General features: G+C 40.6%; 4 protein-coding genes across 6 annotated transcripts; 1 reads left to right on the forward strand and 3 right to left on the reverse strand.

Annotated features, from left to right (window-relative positions):
* Positions 1 to 642: 642 nt before the first annotated feature.
* On the reverse strand, positions 643 to 2,790 carry LOC130687093 (transmembrane 9 superfamily member 1-like). 2 transcript variants are annotated; one of them, XM_057510252.2, is made up of 5 exons: positions 2,640 to 2,790; positions 2,413 to 2,502; positions 1,755 to 2,352; positions 1,264 to 1,686; positions 643 to 1,200 (listed from the first exon to the last, which is right to left on the reverse strand). In XM_057510252.2, the coding sequence occupies exons 1-5, from the start codon at positions 2,736 to 2,738 to the stop codon at positions 647 to 649; spliced, it is 1,764 nt and encodes a 587-aa protein (XP_057366235.1). In that variant the 5' UTR covers positions 2,739 to 2,790; the 3' UTR covers positions 643 to 646. The 2 variants fall into 2 exon arrangements, with proteins under 2 accessions (XP_057366235.1, XP_057366234.1); XM_057510251.2 differs by having other exon boundaries at positions 1,264 to 1,683; positions 1,749 to 2,352.
* A 4,612-nt stretch (positions 2,791 to 7,402) lies between these two features.
* LOC130687094 (hairy/enhancer-of-split related with YRPW motif protein-like) lies at positions 7,403 to 9,110 on the reverse strand. Its single transcript, XM_057510253.2, has 3 exons — positions 8,860 to 9,110; positions 8,517 to 8,758; positions 7,403 to 8,429 (listed from the first exon to the last, which is right to left on the reverse strand). Exons 1-3 carry the CDS (start codon positions 8,937 to 8,939, stop codon positions 7,708 to 7,710), a joined length of 1,044 nt encoding a protein of 347 aa, XP_057366236.1. The 5' UTR covers positions 8,940 to 9,110; the 3' UTR covers positions 7,403 to 7,707.
* Positions 9,111 to 9,750: 640 nt separating this feature from the next.
* LOC130687011 (5'-deoxynucleotidase HDDC2-like) lies at positions 9,751 to 11,189 on the reverse strand. Its single transcript, XM_057510171.2, has 5 exons — positions 10,836 to 11,189; positions 10,664 to 10,728; positions 10,538 to 10,594; positions 10,314 to 10,475; positions 9,751 to 10,252 (listed from the first exon to the last, which is right to left on the reverse strand). The coding sequence occupies exons 1-5, from the start codon at positions 10,890 to 10,892 to the stop codon at positions 9,991 to 9,993; spliced, it is 603 nt and encodes a 200-aa protein (XP_057366154.1). The 5' UTR covers positions 10,893 to 11,189; the 3' UTR covers positions 9,751 to 9,990.
* Positions 11,190 to 12,695: 1,506 nt separating this feature from the next.
* LOC130687067 (centrosomal protein of 135 kDa-like) lies at positions 12,696 to 18,580 on the forward strand. 2 transcript variants are annotated; one of them, XM_059497682.1, is made up of 15 exons: positions 12,696 to 13,128; positions 13,197 to 13,314; positions 13,372 to 13,521; positions 13,590 to 13,828; positions 13,891 to 14,026; positions 14,145 to 14,357; positions 14,432 to 16,047; positions 16,111 to 16,572; positions 16,633 to 16,916; positions 16,988 to 17,120; positions 17,193 to 17,477; positions 17,537 to 17,647; positions 17,718 to 17,920; positions 18,025 to 18,355; positions 18,440 to 18,580. In XM_059497682.1, exons 1-14 carry the CDS (start codon positions 12,931 to 12,933, stop codon positions 18,350 to 18,352), a joined length of 4,476 nt encoding a protein of 1,491 aa, XP_059353665.1. In that variant the 5' UTR covers positions 12,696 to 12,930; the 3' UTR covers positions 18,353 to 18,355; positions 18,440 to 18,580. The 2 variants fall into 2 exon arrangements, with proteins under 2 accessions (XP_059353665.1, XP_057366218.1); XM_057510235.2 differs by lacking the exon at positions 18,440 to 18,580 and having other exon boundaries at positions 12,697 to 13,128; positions 18,025 to 18,438.
* The last annotated feature ends 79 nt before the right edge of the window (positions 18,581 to 18,659 follow it).

An 18,659-nucleotide genomic window follows, 5' to 3' on the forward strand; every position in this document is an offset into this window, starting at 1 on the left:
AATGTTCTCCGTTAACTGATCGTTCGGGATAACCTTCAACGAGGGGGGGCAAATGTGTAAATGTATAGATTGGTTCATCAATCAAACGACGCATCGATTCTCTGGACCACCGATGCCAGCCATTTCTTTAGAATAATTAATTCCCACGTATGGTACCCGTCTGGTCTTTGACCAATGACCAGCGAGACGTTCAGCACTTTGGAAGCATAAACGATGGGTATCTCTACATCAAACCTTTCAGGGCACCAGAAAATGATGGCAAACTGTTGATACTTACGTAAATATCTCAGGAAAAAAGTAATGATGGTCCATACATATAATATCCACCAACAAGAGACAACTTACGTCTCTAAAAGATGGATACATTGCCCGTGACATCGAATCCGATGAGAACTGGACATTTCAGGTTTTGAAATGAATTTCAATCAAAATTGGCAAACAAACAAATTACTTTAATTAGCATCGAGATTGGGCTCACCAACACAATAGAATAAACGATATGGTGAGGATAATTAACATGCAGCAGCACGAATGAGTAAACAATCATTTGCAAACTTCCACGTGCGTTTGATAACAGATTCCCAACTAGAACAGATGGATACCAAAATAATGAGGAGACCACCGGTAATGGAACATCAAGTTAAACTCAGTCCATTTTAATACTACCATAAATATATCGCACAAATTTGAGCGATGCAAAGAAAGCAACCGTACCGAGTGCCAAGAAAAAGGCATAACAAGTGATAAAAATGGATGAAAAGAATTCGACAGTTTGAAAGAAGCCCGACATGTTGGAACGCCGGAAATAATAAAACGCCGCGTACAAGAAGATGAAAACGCTGGTAGATCCCGCAGCAAAAATGGATCTCCACCACCATTCGTGATCTTCGATGGCCAGTTGGAAATACGTCAGCGCGATGGACACTGTCGCTGTCACGCAGAGGACGATAATGAACGTCAAACCCAGAATGCCGTAGAGAGTGTACGGCTCCCGACTCCAAAGGGTGGCAAAGACGTAATACAACTCCACTGAGATGGCACTAAACGGCAGGAATCCACCAACCAGATAGTGCATTATCCACGAACGGTACCACGGTGTGTATGGTATCTCCCTTGGTATGTTTTTGGCACGGCAGGGCGCATCAAAATCACCCGCAGCATTCTTGCCAAAAATCCCGCCCAAAACAGTTAATGGGTAACCTGGGCAACAGAAAAACAATTCATCAATCATTTCATAAAGAAAGATATAAATGAATTACGTACCGATAAAGAGCCAGACCATCATCATGAGGACGACAGTGGTGAAGGGCAGTGCTTGAGTAGAATGGTACATCCAGGCCACTGTGTTTTGAATGCCCCAAAGGACGAAGAATGGGACAGCGAAAAGGCACGACGTTAGATGAACACATTGGACCCATCGGAATCCTTCGCCCATTTGTTTGAAAAACCGACAGGCCACGAAGCCACTGACGATGGACGTCAGGGCATAGAGGAAGCAGGAGGCTACATTGACGGCCCCGTGGCGATGCACGCTAAACTGACCGGCCAATGCCAGAACGATGATGATGGTTGCCATGCAGAGCAACTGTGAGCCTACGCCCAATATAGCGCAAAACAGCATTTTCCGCTGCGGAAAGCGGAAGACGTCAGAGTGGATGATTTTCCAGCCGTACTCGTCTACATCTCCTGTTTTATAAGGACAAAAGAAATGGCATTTTAGCTTCTACGTTGTTTACATAATGCAACACAAATACCTGCGGGATCTTCACTGTACCGTGCGAAATCTTTTTTCACGATGCGCATCAAGATGACGGCCACGAAGCTGATGAGTAAGAAAGCCAATACCATAGAATTCATGACGGAGAGCCAATGAATTTCCAAAGTGATTGGGAAGAATTTGCGAGCTTTAAAACGATCCAGCCTGTCCTCATACTTAACGCTGGTAGGGACCCATTTGGCGCTATACGTATGAGTTATTTCCAGATCGTCTTCAGGCGTCTCAGGCAACTCGACGCCTTCGCTGACAGAGACATTGGCACTAATGATTTGCCGGTCGTTGTATTCAAAGACAAAATCGTATTGCGTCCAGACCATGATTTTGTGAGTGTGAGGGAAAAGGCGTCCCTCTTCCAAATGTCCCACAAAATTTCTTAGTGGCAAATCATCTACCACAAATTCAAAATAATACTGATCCTCAATGGCTTCAGAAAGCTTTTCTAGTTCTTTTTTCTTCAGGTTCAAGGTGCAAAGTGTTTTCTTTTCAAGGTCCATTTTGAATTTCAACTTATACAATGATTTTGCCATACGGTCTCCATCCAGTACCTCTCCCAAAGACAAACTGCGGTGCTCAATCTATTGAAAACCATTGGCAGTTTTTGATCGTCAAAATAACAGTGCCTAATATGAAGTTACCTTTTCTGGAATACAGACAGGTAAACTGTAGTAGTGGTAGGTTTCATGGGGGTTGTTGTATGGGCCAACTTTGTTAACGTACAGCTTGACCTATGGAAACAAAAAAATTTGAATTAAAGTTCCGCTTGATGTCACAGACCACACATACGAGAAGGTAACCAAGTTTCGCGGTTTCAATCGTTAATGGGAAATGCTTGTCGTAGATCTTGCATGTAAAATTGAATTACCTCATCGTTGTCGTCATATTTTTCGGCATCCACAGAATACCTTCCCAATTCTAAAAAGGAAAAGAGAAAAAAGAGAATGAATACTGTCCACGTAGTCATTGTATTTTGAAGGCAACGCCAGCAGACAGAAACTGAATCTGACGTATGGGCAACTGTCAAGCTTTGCCAGATGCTCCAGTTCTGGAAAATTGACAGATTCACTTTTGTTAAAATGCCGATTTAAATAACGACAGCTTAAAATTCTAAAAATATAAGACAATGGTGAGGTTCTCTACAACTGTAGTAAGAACATCGTCAGAAAATGTTTCACGTGTTGCTAGACGATGATAACAAACTTAATTGTATAGACGTAAGAACGAGGATGACATGCAGTAATGGACATCCATAAAAAACGAAAGTCAATGATCGAAACTAGCCGAGCGCATCGACAGATGAATACGCGTATACTATAAAAAAAATACTTTCATTACTTGTGATTTTTTTATTCCCATTCAATGAATGACGGCCACTATCATTACATTCTGACTCGTCATTCACACACACCGTTTTCTTTTCCTCATCCACAGCCACGTCTGTTGCTAGGATAAAATGCAATTTCCCACTGTACAATAAGGCGGCTGCAGTGCCGGAAAACAATTGCGTGCGCGTGCCATACCCAAGGACAAAAAAACAGTCTTTCGTGTATCATTCGAACGACAAAAAAAATTATAAAAGAATTACTATGTCCCCTAGCGGTATAATCTCAGCATCACGCAGCCATCGTCAATGTGTTTCTTTTATTTGATTCATTCTTTAATCGACCCCTCGATGAATAGTAAAGCGTCAATGAACGAAATCATTCACGCGCATCTAATGTTGAAAATGGATCTTTTTTTTTATGTTTTAAACGTAGAGGGCTATAGAATACGAAGGGCAGTGTTTTCAAAATCAAAATTTGAAAGGATCTTGCGTCTACCGTTCGGCTATGTAACACACTCGATAAAAATAGAGTTTTACTTGGCATTTGACAATGACGGGACACGGACCTCCAACTGAGATTCTCGAGTTAGGGGGGTATGTACAATCACTGCCCGCTTGTGTTTGCCGTTCCAGCATCCACGCATCGTCTAAAGTTCTAACATAGTACGTTACGAGCCCTTACCTTTAAAAAAATATATCCATCCATCACACGACCAACGAAAAATGAATTTTCACATATCGTAAGTTCCCTGTAGCATTTGAGGGTTCAGCAACACAATAACCCCATTTCTTAACTATAATTGGATTTGATCGGTTCTTTTTTACCGTTTTAATACGGGACAATAGAAATACAACCTCGTGATTGCTGACTCGTGTCAAACGAGTTAACACGAATTTTTTTTTCAAACCCCTTTCAATCTCATCGATCATTGATTTGATTCTCTTCCGAAAGATACAGACAAAGAGTTTGAACAAAAGAATGAAAAAAGAAATTCAACCGTCCGAAGACAAAAAAATGTTTTACGGCACGCGATTTTTTTTTAACGACATCCCCCTCCCATTGTGTGTACACACAACACGGTACTAGTGAATTAAAGTCATCAATAACTTTTTTTTTTCATTTATATATCTTAAAATCTATTTCGTATCCCGTCCCCCTCTTGTTGCACTTACGATCCCTCGTCGGTTGTACACTTGGTTTTCCTATTGTTGTTTTTGTCTAAAGGCAGATGGCATTACGTAAAACCACACAGCGTTATATCATTGCCTCTATCTTTCGTTATACAACAAAAATCTTGTGATTGTTATTTTTATGAACACCAACAATAGAGATAGACCCTCACACTGTTTAGCTGTCGACACACGATCCCGATTTCCCGGTCAATCGCCTCTCCCTTTTTTTCTTTCCTACACGCCATTGACTATCAACCAATAAAAACTACTGATGCTCTTTATCTAGTTGCTACAATTGAGTTGGTATAGGAATCGATAGTTTGAGAGCCAAACCACTTGTCTCCTCCCGCGTAAAAATATGGTCACATATACAATTTGATGTTGAATTATTATATAAGAGATTTATCGTTGCAAAGGGAAAAAACGAATGGGCTTGCTCTCATGGACGGCTGACCGCCACTTTTTGACACTTGACGGCCGGACACTTGTTTTCTCCCCTCTGACTCTCTCTGTATGATCAACTCCCTTAGATCTATCAAACTCAAAATGTCCAGCCTTGTTTTTGTATTCGGTTCAATGACGATTGTTATACTGTATACACCTTCTATAAAACGTACTGGATACTCTCATGTAACACACTAGCGTCGGATATTGCACTCTCAACCCTCGCCCTTTCTTTTTCCCCGTGTAGAACACAATAATGTACAGCCCCATTTCGAAAATTGTCATCTGTCGTCTATGATATGTTCGAGAGACAAGCGGCAGTTGTTTCCATTCCGGCTCTAAGTAAAAAGGCTGTATACAGCACTCAGAATTTTACACACAGAAATTGCTCCTTTTTATTTCGTCTATAGTGTACGATAATGAACCTTTCTAACGGAGTACAACCTTTTCACGCGGCCGACGTTCATTTCACAGGCAGCAAGAGAACCATCTATGGCGGTGATACAGCGAGGGTGTGAACGCGGAGGGATGAATGAAGAAAACTTTTAGTTTAGAAATCAACAGCAGCTTGATGGCGGTGCTCTATCGGTTGATAAAAGAGTAATCATGACCCTTTTTGATTTCATTCCGCCCTCACCCTCGTAGATTTTTTTTTTATGTGAAGGAAAATTCGTATATTGATGGTTTATAAATGTGGGCCTATTGATCTATTCACGGAGGATGTATACGACGAGCGGTAAAAAAAAAACATTTGCATATTCAATAGCAAATTTGTGGGAAAAAAATTTTTAAAAGAATTTTAAAGTTCGTAAATGAACCGGAACATCTTTCAGCGTTGAAAAGCGGCTGGTTTAGGCCTAATCCTTTTTTTCTATTCGTAATTGATTACCGTGAACTTATTTCTTTTGTACAATTTGAATGCCCTTAAATTTTTGAAACTGCTACTCATTAGAACTTTCTGTTACATGTCCTCTCTATGAAAGATGCCATTCAACGCCTCGTGCTAATTCTCAAAAGGAGTCAAATCCCGCGTACGAATTCCGAGTCATTTTGAAAAATTACGAAGAAACCATAGGCACAAGTTTACTATCAAAATCGGATCATCAATCTATTGAAAAATGCCCATTAAAATCTTATTGCTACATCCATTGAATTCAACTGATTATAATCTACCATAATCCACTATGTGTACCCATCGATATTCAACTCCCCTATCTATGCGATTTTTAACGTGCAGTGAAGTCTCCGTGAACCCTCCGTTTCTCACTCTCCGTGTATATATAGACATTGCCTCTCTGTGCACACTTATGAGTAGTTGAGGGGGAGACGAGGTTATGCGCTTGTATACACATATTGAAACGAAGAGTGAATACGAGAGAGAGAGGAACGTGAGGGGGAGGCGGGTAATCATCATTGGAGACAGGGGTGTGGATAGCGAGTGTGAGAACCGGCAGAATAGAAGCTTTCCCACGTGCCCGCTCCTCTTTATACAACGCAGTATAACATGGACAGGAGGTTGAATTTACGTGACCGCTAATCGTTCGTGTATATTACATACGAGCGTTCGTCAACCGGTGCAGCACTTGTTATTTTATTTTTCAATTTTTCGGCCGCTGTGTTGTGTTCACCTTCAGTAAAATTAAACTTAATTTTTTAATTTAAAAGTTTTGTTATTGAATTTAATTCATTTATAGAAATAGAACGATTTTCTAAATGGGCGTGTTTGAACACGAATTTTTATTCAATAGGGAAATGTTTAATTGTTGGCTGGGGTTCGATGTGTCGATTCGTGAAAGAATAATTACCAGCAGCTGTCCGCATGTAGGAAACGTTACAAAGCTTTGCACGAGAGCTTGCCATTAATCTCAAACTCAATTTTTTTTAAATTTTCCACACAAAAAATAAAAAGAAAACTAACTGGAATTTTTGATAAAATCCATATTCATTTCCTGTTTGATACAGGGGTTATAGGCAAGTGAGAGGGGAACTGAAGGGTACTTTGCGAGGTAGTATATTTACATACCATCCGTGCAAGTAAACAGGGTAAAATCAACCCTATACCGTTCGTTAATTATCATGATGGTTAATGGACATGGAAGTCTCTTTATATTATTATTTTATACCACGACTTTTGAACTGTTTCCCTTTTATCGCTATAGTGCTTGTTTTGGCTGATGCCGTGAAAAATGCATGCAGTATACATTTGATGACCGGATATTGAGCTCCTTCTTTTATATCCTCCTCCCCCACCTATAATACCATCATCCATGCACCTCGACATTTTCTCCCAAAAAAATGTAAAAGAAAAATAGGAAATAAAAAAAAATGAATGAAGATAAAAAGGGGGGAATGATGAGTTCCATTTGCTCCGGCAACTGGTTGCGCTCATCTCCCCTCTTCTTTCCCACGCCGGTTTCCCGTCATACGTAGTGAGACTCTTCACGATGAGAGGATTTTCTTTTTTTGCACGATAAAAAAAAAGAAAAACAAACAAAGAAAAAAAAAGGACGAGGAAGGGGCGTAGATATCAAAGAGAGGAGAATTTTATGGCTTATGTCAATTAACAAGGCAAACGACTTGTTTAGACTAGGAATCTGAATATTTATGTCTAGTACAGAAATTAATGACCAAAGTCGAGAATAAAGGTTTTTTTTTACAAGTTTTGTAATGAACTAGAATTATTCGTATTGCATATCGAGAGATCATCACAAAACACTAAGAAAATTGGTCCATTCTCATACGTCATTGAACATTAATCCAAATGTCGTAAATTACGTCATGAAATTGCTCGGTATTATAAAACATTTGAAAAGGAAGGCGACTTATGAGCTCATGTTACTTTCTCTGGGCACAAACGTTTAGAAATAAAAAAGATTCAACTGAACAATCATATTGGTCTCGTTGAAGATGTTGCTGACTAGCAAAAAAACTGATTAGCATTTGTACATATTAATGGAATAGAACTAAATCCTTTCCAAAAAATGCGTAAGTATTAATAAGCCAATTCGGCACCCCAGGGCCTGTATGGTCTGACTTGGTTGCCGGAAGTGCTGTAGCTGGCATTCTGAGCGGCCAGCGAGGGGAAAGGATGATGATTGACATGAGGATAAGCAGCCGTAGCCGGATGATGGGGATGTCCAGGCTGAACGGGTTGCAGCGTCGTCATCGTTCCGCCGCTGTGATGGTGAGGCATCGTCGTGTGCGGATGGTGAAGACGGGCAGTATTCGCAGATGGATGACCAAAAGAATTGCTCATATCCATTCCGTAGTGGTGAGCCGACTGATCAAACACGCTACTAGGGCCGGGAGTTCCACTTTGCTGACCTCCCGAACTATTTGCCGGATGATTGTTGAAATTGTGATGCTGGACGGTATTGACGTTATGCCCGCCACCGTAGCCACTGGGAGTTGGTGGGAAAGGCCAAGCGTTGCTGGGGGCCGGAGTGTTGACGGCAGATGATGGAGTTGCGGCGGTAGAAACGGGCGAAGTCACGGCGCCAGATGCCGTACCAGCAGTCACTGGTTTGTTGCTGAGTTCACGTTGAGTGGCAAAGCACTGCAGGTGCGACATCAGCCGCAAGCGCATCGGATCCTGGACGTCCATCCCCTCTACAGAGACCAAGTAGCGCGCTACTTCCGCCGCGCATTCACGGAATCCAATGTTGTGGTAGTCCATAGCGAACTTGTGTGGATCATAAGCCAGCGCATCCAAACCTATTAAACGAAAGCGAATTTTTAAATAACAATCCATTTCTTTTATATTTGTTACGAGAAGAAGACGTAACTAAACGATAAATTTACCTTTGGCATGGAGCATTTTAAGGTGATCGACGGTGAGCTGGAGAATCTCTGCTTTCTCCAATTTAGCCGATCCTTGTTTTTCGAAAGCTGATGGCACTAGACGTCTCAACTCGGACAAACTATGATTGATTCGATCTCTTCGTCGCTTCTCAATAATTCCGCGCCTCCTTTTGCGTGTCATGTTGCCTCCTGTACTGGATGTGCCGCAAGATTCGTTCAAGCCTTCACCAGGTGAAGAACAACTGAAGAACGAAAACAAAATTATTTTAATAAAATGAATTCCAAATTGCCAGCGTATTCCGCACACGTCTTAATTTAAATCTTGTTGAATAATTGGACTTACTCTTTATTGGAGTGTTCGTCGTGGTAGAGATCCTCACAATCACTCTCGCTTAGGGCTCGCTTGTTTCTCCACATCTGCATGGAACTAGACTGCCGGATTCGATGGGCACTTGTGTCTCGGTGGATCTTCCGGTTGCCGGAAAGGATAGAGTCGCCGTCAGGTAGATGTCGATGGTGTAGAGGGTAAAAATAGGAAGAGTACTAGATGTAGCGGAGAGTGTACTTGCTCACTGGACTGCTGCTGGCGGACGACTGGCACACGGACGAACGTCGTCCGGTTTTAAATGGGACCGTGCCGGGTTCTAACACACACGCCACCCCTACGAGCAGCGCGTGTGTATCTCCCTCCCGTTCAACTGTGGGAAATGGAGGGTGAGTTCAGTGTTCCAGAGAATCCCCCTCCCCCATTCCTCCCCTCCTTTTTTTTGATCGCTCTCAGACACTTAGCGCGTGTGTTGGCGTACGGCCCCACGTACGGTCGGGCGCGCGACCCACCGACTAGACCGATGGATCATGGATATAAAATAGAAAAGAAAAAAAGCCCAGAGGATGGGATCATAAGAGTGAGAGATGCCTTTTTAGCTGTGTGACACAGCTTCGTACGCTTTTCCCACGCAGACTCTTCTCCCTGTTTTACTTCTTAGCACCTATAGCTTCCGCTACGACTATGAATTTTTCTTTTGGCTCGTTTTATTTTTTATTTTGTCATGTTGGATGGGATGGGGTTTGTTTTGATGTTGACAAATCAATAGGGAATTTTGTTCATGGTAAGAGCGTAAGCACATCCTCCCTTTCTTTATTTTCAATTATCTAGCACGTGCTCCGTAAGACACTGTCAACATAGCATCCATCATGTGTTTTAGAGTGCATGAATGAAAGATCGTATCACTTTTTTAAAAACGAAATTTGTTTTTATTTTATTGTTTTCAAAACTGACCAAGACAAAGAAAATGCAATACTTTTAACTTCAAAAGTCAATGACATTGTTAAAACGAGGGCAAAGGAAGTTTGATGATTATTTACCACCAACTGAACACTTGGTTAAAACATTCCTATTTAAGCTAGATAACACAGTGAACAAACAAAATTGGAGCTATTACTTTGGTTTCAAAAAATGCTTTGGCTGCTATCCTCACGAGTTGTGCGGCTTCACCTCTTCGTCATTGACCGCAGAAGACAAGAAATGTGCTCGCTTTTGCGATAGTTCATCCACCCAGCGTTTAATCTCAGGATGCTTAAAACGGCCTTCAGTTGCGTCAAAGAATTCCTGGAGCGCTCGTGGTTTGTTGCGAGACTCTTCATATTCATACGCTTGGCAAATCATGTCGAAGCGGTCGAGGTCTTTGACTAAAATAGCCTCATTTGTCACTTGATTTTCATACTCCATGAAGAGACTGAAATCATTAATAATTATGGTTTAGAATGCTATCTATGTAGAACACAAGTTTTGTTTACGCCTTGAGATCGTCAGCAGCAAGTTCAGGAACCAATTTGATCAAAGTTTCCATGGCAGCTTCTTCTTGACGATGTTTGTCCTCTACTGACACACCACAATGAGGTGTTAAGTCTCCAACAATACTTTCAGCCATATCGTGTACAAGACACATTTTAAGGCACCTGATAAAGAGAAAAATTTAATCATTAAGAAACAAGAACATAGACGAAAATGGTTACACTACCTTTGAATGTCTACATCTTTGGTTTCCAGAAGGAAAGTGAGCATAGCCATTCGGTACCTACATAGCAAAATAAAAAAAAATTCATGCTGTGAGAACCAATAGAACCTGTTCTGAGGAGCGACTTACATATGTGAGGCCACGGTCTCGCAATTAGGGATGTCTCGTATCACCCATCCTGTTCTTGGAAGATGCTAGGAGAGTATCAAAACGAAAAAGGAACGTTGAAGCAGTTGATAGGGATCATTGCATGGGCAAGCCAGGGTTTCGAAAGAAGTGCGAGTATATTATTAGTTATTACCTTCAGCCTTCCCATAAATTGGCAAAACTCCAAAACTTTAGAATTAACTCCAGTCATGTTTTACTTTAATTGGGCAGGATAACAGTCGTAGAATTTGTGCTTTTGTGTGAATTTGTGAATTGTTTAGTCGGTTACCGGGCACCCCAGGGGAATCCGGTTTTTTATTGTTGAGATATACCGCCAGGGCGTATAAATGGCATTCTCCGCTCACAGCTACCAGTCACCGTAAACCTTACTTAGCATAATTTCATATGAAAAAAAAACAAACCCTCTCCCCCACAAAAAAAAAATAAAAAAAAAATGAAAAAGAAAAAACAGAATACATGCAAAAAAAATTCAAGGAAAAAGTTTACGTATTGCTTTTCAGGTTCGAAGAATTCGGAAGATGGTAGCAGTTGACATTTTTTGGGTGATCAGCTGATAACTCCCTATGGGTTTTCTGGTGTCGTCTGTTCTGTTTTGGAAATTTGGAGTTCGGAATTCGCTCGCTTGGCACGATGTTAAAACTAGTTTGCTCTGATTAGCGCTTTTCTTCTATAGAGTGACGACTTGCCACACTCAAAGTCAGTAATTCAATAAGTGGTGGCACGAGTTCCTATAGTTTACGGTATCGTGATTTCGAGAGCACATAACTCGTCACACTGGAAGGGTAAAAAGTATCACAAATTCTTTATCTGAAGATTACCAAATTGCAGACGGTAATTGACTCTATCGCATTATACAAGCAATTTTCTGTTAATTTCATGTCGATAAAAATTGATATTGTAAATTACCGATGAAGTGAATCTAATTACTTGGCAGACTGGGAAGTATTAACAACAGCAGTGATTTTTTTTTATAATAAAAATGAAAAAATATTTTAATGTGTATTATTAAATGAATTTTCTCTTTAATGGGCAGGATATTGTAATGGCTGGGCATGATCATGATGAGCGGGTTCTTAATGGTGAGGAATGGATAGTAGAAGCCCTTGCAGTGATACATGATGTCAAAGACCATGTATCTGAAATAACTATTGCAGATGGATCTGTTAATAGTGATCAATTAATTCATTTGAATTTAACAACTAAGGAGAAAAAACAGTACTGCATCGAACTGACAGCTCAGGGTTTTCGTGTAGTGGGCTTTGAGTACAATCAAACAAATGTTCCATCTGATGACTATTACGAAACCCCTTATGCTTTGCTTGACAAACTTAGTCCTATGTATCGTCAAGCATTTGGAGATTCTTTAGTGTCAAAACTTTTGCTTCTCCATTCTTCTCAAAGACATAGTTTCGACGTGGAACCACAGACAAATGATTCATAGCTGCCAAATTTTCGATCTATGAAACTGGTTAAATCAACAAAAGGAACCGAAACAAAACTATTTCTGTTAAACATGAACGATCTGTGCTAAATCAATTCGAAATACCGCCCCCACCCTGCATAGGACTTGAGCGCCGACGAACAAAATTGCTGTCCCTTATCGTTCCACTTCCGTTTTGTATCTGTGTCAATCTGTCACCCAAAAGATTTCCGGAATAGTCAAAATAGTAAATGACATCACGTTAAATAGAGCGTTTATATTAATATTTAAATTAATTTGCCATAGCATCGACAATATATAAAACTGTATTGAATTCAACTGAATATTTTTTCCTTTCCTGCACCTGCGCGCATAAACTTGTATTGTACCTATTGCATATTTCATCGATCCTTTCGTCCCGGATTATTGACATTTCAATTCAAAAATACGGGTTTATAGCACGCATTGACAGGCCATTGCAGCATGAAATGGTTTAATGATATTTATGTAGGGTAGATTTCTGAAAAAAAAGACACTATTTAAAAATCACAAAAACAGTTGTCAACTTTTACCGACAGGTTCGCTGTTTCGCTTAAACGACGGTTGCTATGTTTTCGTTTTCGCGCTTTTGAAAATTACAAAAGCCACACAGTGCATCGGCTAGTGCATTTGAACCAATTCTTGTGTATTTTCAATATAGCATGAGCGATCGGTTCATGCTTTTAACATATTTACGACGCACCAATCTTTTATTTCCTATCAGAATAGCTATATTGCATGTCACTTTTTGATTTTCGGTAGCGTAACCATGGGGACCCAGAGCAATCCACATAGCAATTTACGATCAAAACCTAGCTTATCACAATACGTCAGTGTTCGCCAACGATTGGACGACTTGGGTTACAACAGTTACTTATCAAATGACTCTGTTCCATTAGTTGATAAACTAGTTAAAGATCTCCTGCATTATAAACGTTTGAGCGCAGGAAATCAAAATTCTCAAAGGGTGAGAAAAGTAAAAAGTGTTTATTGCTCTCCTTTGTTTGTCAATTACATGATATTTGCCTTTTACAGCAAAGTGAACAAGCCCCGGCAGAAAGTTCGACCACAACAGAATGTAGCATTAAGAATTTTGGCCAACCTTATCGGCAGCATTCCCGGGATGAAAATATAACCAACAGAGAAGTAGAAGGTAAATTTTAACTGAATAGTTGAAGAAAAATCTACTAAGTTTGTAATTTTTGTTTAGTACTAAAACAGGAAAAATCAAAGCTTCAAGAAAAAATCAATGAACTGAAATTTGTTCTCGATCAAAACACAACTATTATCCAAAGATTAAAAAAGGAAAATGATACAAAAAGTGTATTACTTTTGCAGCTTCAAAATGGAACAGTCAAGGGTAAATTCATTTTGTATAATATTGTATTGTAAACAAATTTCTGAAATATGTCTAATCGCTCAAATTAGGTGAATCACAGGCTAATACATCCAAACCCAGCATAGAAAAAGATGGTGATTTACCAGGGGCCAACCTATCAAAAATTCAGGCACTTTACAAGAGGATACTAGCAGCATCTGATAATCCCGCTATTATCGACTGGGTTAAAGCCGCTGAAGTAAAAATCAGCAACTTGGAGCGTGAATTAGACAATACCAGCAAAGCACTCGATGTTAGCCAAAGAACTTGCGAGCAGTTTCAGAAGCAGGTTTGTGGATTTTCAGTAGCAGTGTTCAATCTCTTGTATCCCCATTAACTTCCGCTATTTAGATTTTGGAATATGAAAACAAACTCATCCAGTTCGAGAAAGCAGACAGAAACAGAGGAACCAATACCTTTGCGCAATTGAAATCTCGAATGGAACAAAAGGAGCGAGAGAATAAAGAACTCCAGGCTAAACTCTCAGGTAAAATATATGTATATTTTTTCTCGGGTTTCCGCGAACGACATTTGTTGGTTTTTGCTGTGTGGTTGTCCTTGTTTTGCTTCATTATTATTATTTTTTTTTTCAACATGATATGTAGAAGCAGTACGGAACCAACATGAAGCAATGAGTAGAGCAATTATGCTAGCTGGCGACAGATCATACAATCACGAAACGGCAGCAAAAAACGCTAGTGCAGAGAAAAAAGTTATTAGTCTTGAGTCAGAACGCAACGTGATGAAAAAGATGTTAACCACCACACAGAAAGAAAGGGACGAATTAATGAAAGAAGTCCATCGCTTACATTCTCAAGGTTGATAAACTGCCGTCCTTAGAACCTCCCATTTTTTAATTATTTGAATTCATCTTTTTCCTGTTTTACTATAGAATCCATGTTGATGAATGAAATTCGTGCTCTCGTAAGCAGTGAATCATCCTCACAGGGACCAAAATCCAAGCATGTTCGCTTTCAAACGAATAACAAAAATGCTTCAACAATGGATAGTGGCATCGACTCTTCTGCAAGATCACCGTCTAATTCAGTTCAGGATGAGGGGGGAGGACGCAGCCGTGAAAACTGGCTTAAGCGACTGGCAGAGCAGCGTCAGTTGTACTACGACAACGTTCATCAGTTACTGAATTACATGAAAAATCGCCAAGGAATACCTACCGAACTACCAGGCAGTAAACCTGATACGCAGAATTCTCATGCTTTTGACCCCAGTCGACCAAACTTGCAGCAAAATCCTCCTCAAATGAGTAACGCATCGTACAATCTACCTCAGCAACAATTACAGCGGAACATTGATCAACCTTTGTATACGTATCAACAACCTCCACTCCTCAATTTTCAACAGCCGAATCGGCAACAAGTTCCGGCAGGGGGCCAGACGACATATAATTGGCCTTCCGGCCAACATTATGGGCCACAATCTGAAAACATATTTGCTCCGCCAAATCAAGAATCTCAGTCGATTTCAATGCCAACTGGGCAATCAAATGCACCGCTATCAAACGAAGCTTTCGCTCAGCAGAAACGTCAGCCTCCTGCTCAAATCCAAAGAAATTCTGACGAAACGCAGCAACAACCAAGTAACTATCAATGGTATGCTCAGTCTCAGAGAAATTCTGGACAAACAAATGTAGCACGCCCGAATTTTCCTGTTTGTGTTTGTGGGGGCGTACCACAAAACTTTTTGTCACAATTCCAGGGCCAGCCCGGAACTCCTCAAACATATCAATCCAACCCGGGTATGGGTCCATTTAATTATCCACAATCATATCATGATCCCAATGCTGGCATGCCCAATTATCAAAATTCATATCAATCACACCCCAGTGCTCACCCGCAAGGATTTGCTCAACAGTCAAACCTTTCCTCCGCTCAGCATGCTCAAGGGTTTGCTACCCACACGAGTACAAAGTCGTCTGGTTTTAATACCCCCGATCAGGCTAACCACAGGATCAGCAGACCTACCACAACTAACGTGCAAGACCGTAAAACTCAAACGGAATCCGGAACTTCTGCATCAGCCTACACACCTACTGTCGAAGAAATAAGTAAATTACCAGACCAGATACAAACGTGGGCGCAAAGCATGGTCGAGGAAAAGAAGTCATTGAAAGAAAAGAATTCCGAACTACGACTTGAATTAGATGAAATAAAGGAGAATTCACAGAAATCGGATGGCCTTGTGACCGATGTTACAGAGAAATTAAAAAAGGCTGAAGATCTGATTGGGAAACTCGAGGCTGATATTGAGACTTCAAATGCGAAAGTGCGTTCTATGGAACAGAGCCTTCATCTCGAACGCAACAACTTGCAGCAGCTTCGCCTCGATATCGACGAGGCCGACGGAAATTCGTCCTCCCTAACGAAGAAATTTGTTGAAAAATCAACTCAACTGGATGCAGCGAAACAACAGTGCGCACACTTGGAACAAACCATAGGGGCACTACAAGACCAGATCAAGAGTCTTCAAAATCAATTAGTAGCGATACAGGTAAGCCGAAATTTGTTGGTGATTGTTGAGGCACAGTTAACATATATAGTTTGAATATTGCAGAGCCAGAATGAAATCCCAAATCCAGTTGTCCAAAAATTATTGAACGAAATAGAAGGTCGCAATACTCGCGTTCTCCAACTAGAAAAACAATTATCAGCAAAGCAGGATATTATAAACCAACGAGAAAAAGAAGTCGATGGCATCAATAATAAACTCAAAGAAACGGAACAAGATCTCAACACAGAAAAGGCTAAAGTTTGGCAGCTGCAACAAGACATGGAAAATTCTCAGGGCAAGCTGAAGGTGACGGAGCGTGAAGTGTCACTTGAGAAAAATAGACTTCAACAGCTACAGACGGAAATAGCAAATGCCGACATGAATGCCGCCGCATTAACCAAGAAAATGATGGAAAAAACTGCACAACTCGACGAGGCAAGGCAGCGTTGCAATGGGCTGGAACAGAAAGTACTGAGACTCGAAGAACAAGTAGGCAGTCTTCAGGGTCAGTTACGCAGCTTGCAGGTAGTAAAGACATTGCCTTTTAATATATCGAATTCGGTTTTATACATCTTCGTTGTTTAGGTTGCGCGTGCTCAGGGTGAAACCGAACAACGACAGCTTCTGGACGAACTAGATGCATGTAGGGCACGGATAAACCTGTTGGAAAGGCAATCATCCACAAAACAGGATACAATTACAATGCTCCAGAACCATATTGAGACTTATGAAAAAAAAATTCAGATGCTCGATCGAGAAGCCGGTGAGAAAAACAGCCAAGTAGAGTTGAACCGTCGTCAAAACGATCGCCTTGTTGATGAAATTGACAAAGCAAAAATAGATAATTCTTCACTTCGGCAAGAAAACGAGTAAGAGAAACAAATTCTTTCATGCCAATCAATATGTTTTTTATATGACTGTTATATTGTGTTTGATATAGGCGATTAGTTGCTTCGCTCGCTCAAAGTCGTGGGGAATTGGATCGCGAACGTAAAGGAGCTGAGGATCTGCGACGAGAGATTCAGTCATATGTCAACCACGTACGACAAGTGGAGGGCATTTTGGCAAGAAAGGTTGGTGTAGATTCTCACGAATAAAACTCTTGAGCTATTAAATAGATACAACGTTCCTTTGCCTGTTTTAAGGACGAAGAAAAAGATGCCCTCTTGAAGCAGTTTCAAGCTTTAGCAAACGAGACCAGCAGCTTTGAGACGGAAAGAGAAAATATGGAAAGGTCTGTTCGCAGTCAGCAACAAGAAGTTACCACCTTGCAGGCAGAATTATTGACTGTGCGACGGAGACTTGGAGAACTCGAACAACTGTATGCACAGCAGAAAACAGCTGGGGTTCAATCAGAAATGCAAGCTGATGATTTATTACGGCGATTGGGTATTTTGGAGCGAGACATACGAGATGAACGAGGAGATAAGGTATTTTAATCTAGTTTTGACACAAATCAGATGAATAATGTTAGGATTATCATTGCTAGATACGACTGGAGCAGCAGCTTGCCGCCGCTCACGACCTCCAAAATCGACTGGAAAAACAATTAGAAAAACTCCGAATGGAAGCTGCCCAAGCTGACTCAACCACCCATCAGGCAAGATTGGCTTTAAAAATGCTACAACTACTTACATTTCTCTAATTTTACTGCTTTTCTTGTGTTTTAGATGGAAACTGAAACTACCCGACTACACGAGGATTTCCGTGTACTCGACCAACGTCTATTGAAAGAAAAGGAAAATGTCCGCAATTTAGAGTCGCTTGTATCGATCTTGCGGCAAGAGAGATCCCAACAAGAAAACCAGATGCGCACCATGTCCCAAGACTTAACCCGATTACATCATCGAGAGATTATTTTGCAAGAAGAACTGTAATGAGCTTTATTTCATTTTCCCCTAATTTTCCTTTTTATCCGCTTCGGTTGCAAAACTTTTAGGATGGGCATGCTTTTATTTTTTATTTTATCTTGTTTAGAGCGAATGTGAAAGCAGAGCTATGTGGCACTGAAGGCAAAGTTGCCGATTTAAGTCGCGAAAATCAACGCTTGAAACAAGAGGTTCTCCAAGAGAAGTTTGAGCGCGAGAAGACTCGACAGGAGTACAAACGCATTAGCAATCTGAATCGCACATCACCTTTGCTATCCTACAATGCCTCACCTGCTCCTGGAGCTTTGCACAATCTTTCAACAGCAACGATAGGGACTGTTACTGTAGCCGGCGCAAGTGGAGGATCATCGGCCAGCTCGCCACGAAAAAGACAAACGGTTGCAGCACGATTTGCAAACAATGAAACACAGACATGAAAGGTACCTTTTTATTTGGCACAAATTCTTGAGTTCGTTCTTATCATCAAACCTATTTCCCATTCGAAATATATTATTCATTTCTAGATTTTATTTGACCATTCAAAGGTGCACTGGAATGATATTCGTGTGTTTAGTAGATGAATGCAGAATGTGCTTGCACGCCTTATTTTTTATTTGCAACCCTTTACCAAAATTATAGAGCTTAACTGACTTTAAGTCATTGAACAGTTGACTAAATTTTGTTCTTCATTCTTCAACACTGGTTAAAAATCGCAGTAGGCAGGTATAAAAAAAAATTAAAAGT

The sequence above is a fragment of the Daphnia carinata genome, chromosome 2 (genome assembly GCF_022539665.2).
Source record: "Daphnia carinata strain CSIRO-1 chromosome 2, CSIRO_AGI_Dcar_HiC_V3, whole genome shotgun sequence".
NCBI lineage: Eukaryota > Metazoa > Arthropoda > Branchiopoda > Diplostraca > Daphniidae > Daphnia > Daphnia carinata.

Excerpts from the sequence above, each read along its gene's own strand:
- LOC130687093 (XM_057510251.2), bottom strand. The coding sequence starts at position 2,738 with ATGACTACGTGGACAGTATTCATTCTCTTTTTTCTCTTTTCCTTTTTA. Across the intron at positions 2,353-2,412 it reads CTGTCTGTATTCCAGAAAAG|ATTGAGCACCGCAGTTTGTC; the intron begins GTAACTTCATAT and ends GGTTTTCAATAG. Across the intron at positions 1,684-1,748 it reads TGAAGATCCCGCAGGTATTT|ATGTAGACGAGTACGGCTGG; the intron begins GTGTTGCATTAT and ends ATAAAACAGGAG.
- LOC130687094 (XM_057510253.2), bottom strand. The coding sequence starts at position 8,939 with ATGCAGATGTGGAGAAACAAGCGAGCCCTAAGCGAGAGTGATTGTGAG. Across the intron at positions 8,759-8,859 it reads GACGAACACTCCAATAAAGA|TTGTTCTTCACCTGGTGAAG; the intron begins GTAAGTCCAATT and ends TTCGTTCTTCAG. Across the intron at positions 8,430-8,516 it reads TAAAATGCTCCATGCCAAAG|GTTTGGATGCGCTGGCTTAT; the intron begins GTAAATTTATCG and ends TTCGTTTAATAG.
- LOC130687067 (XM_059497682.1), top strand. The coding sequence starts at position 12,931 with ATGGGGACCCAGAGCAATCCACATAGCAATTTACGATCAAAACCTAGC. Across the intron at positions 13,315-13,371 it reads AACCAACAGAGAAGTAGAAG|TACTAAAACAGGAAAAATCA; the intron begins GTAAATTTTAAC and ends ATTTTTGTTTAG. Across the intron at positions 17,478-17,536 it reads GAGATGAACGAGGAGATAAG|ATACGACTGGAGCAGCAGCT; the intron begins GTATTTTAATCT and ends TATCATTGCTAG.
- LOC130687011 (XM_057510171.2), bottom strand. The coding sequence starts at position 10,892 with ATGACTGGAGTTAATTCTAAAGTTTTGGAGTTTTGCCAATTTATGGGA. Across the intron at positions 10,729-10,835 it reads AATTTATGGGAAGGCTGAAG|CATCTTCCAAGAACAGGATG; the intron begins GTAATAACTAAT and ends ATACTCTCCTAG. Across the intron at positions 10,476-10,537 it reads AAAGATGTAGACATTCAAAG|GTGCCTTAAAATGTGTCTTG; the intron begins GTAGTGTAACCA and ends TCTCTTTATCAG.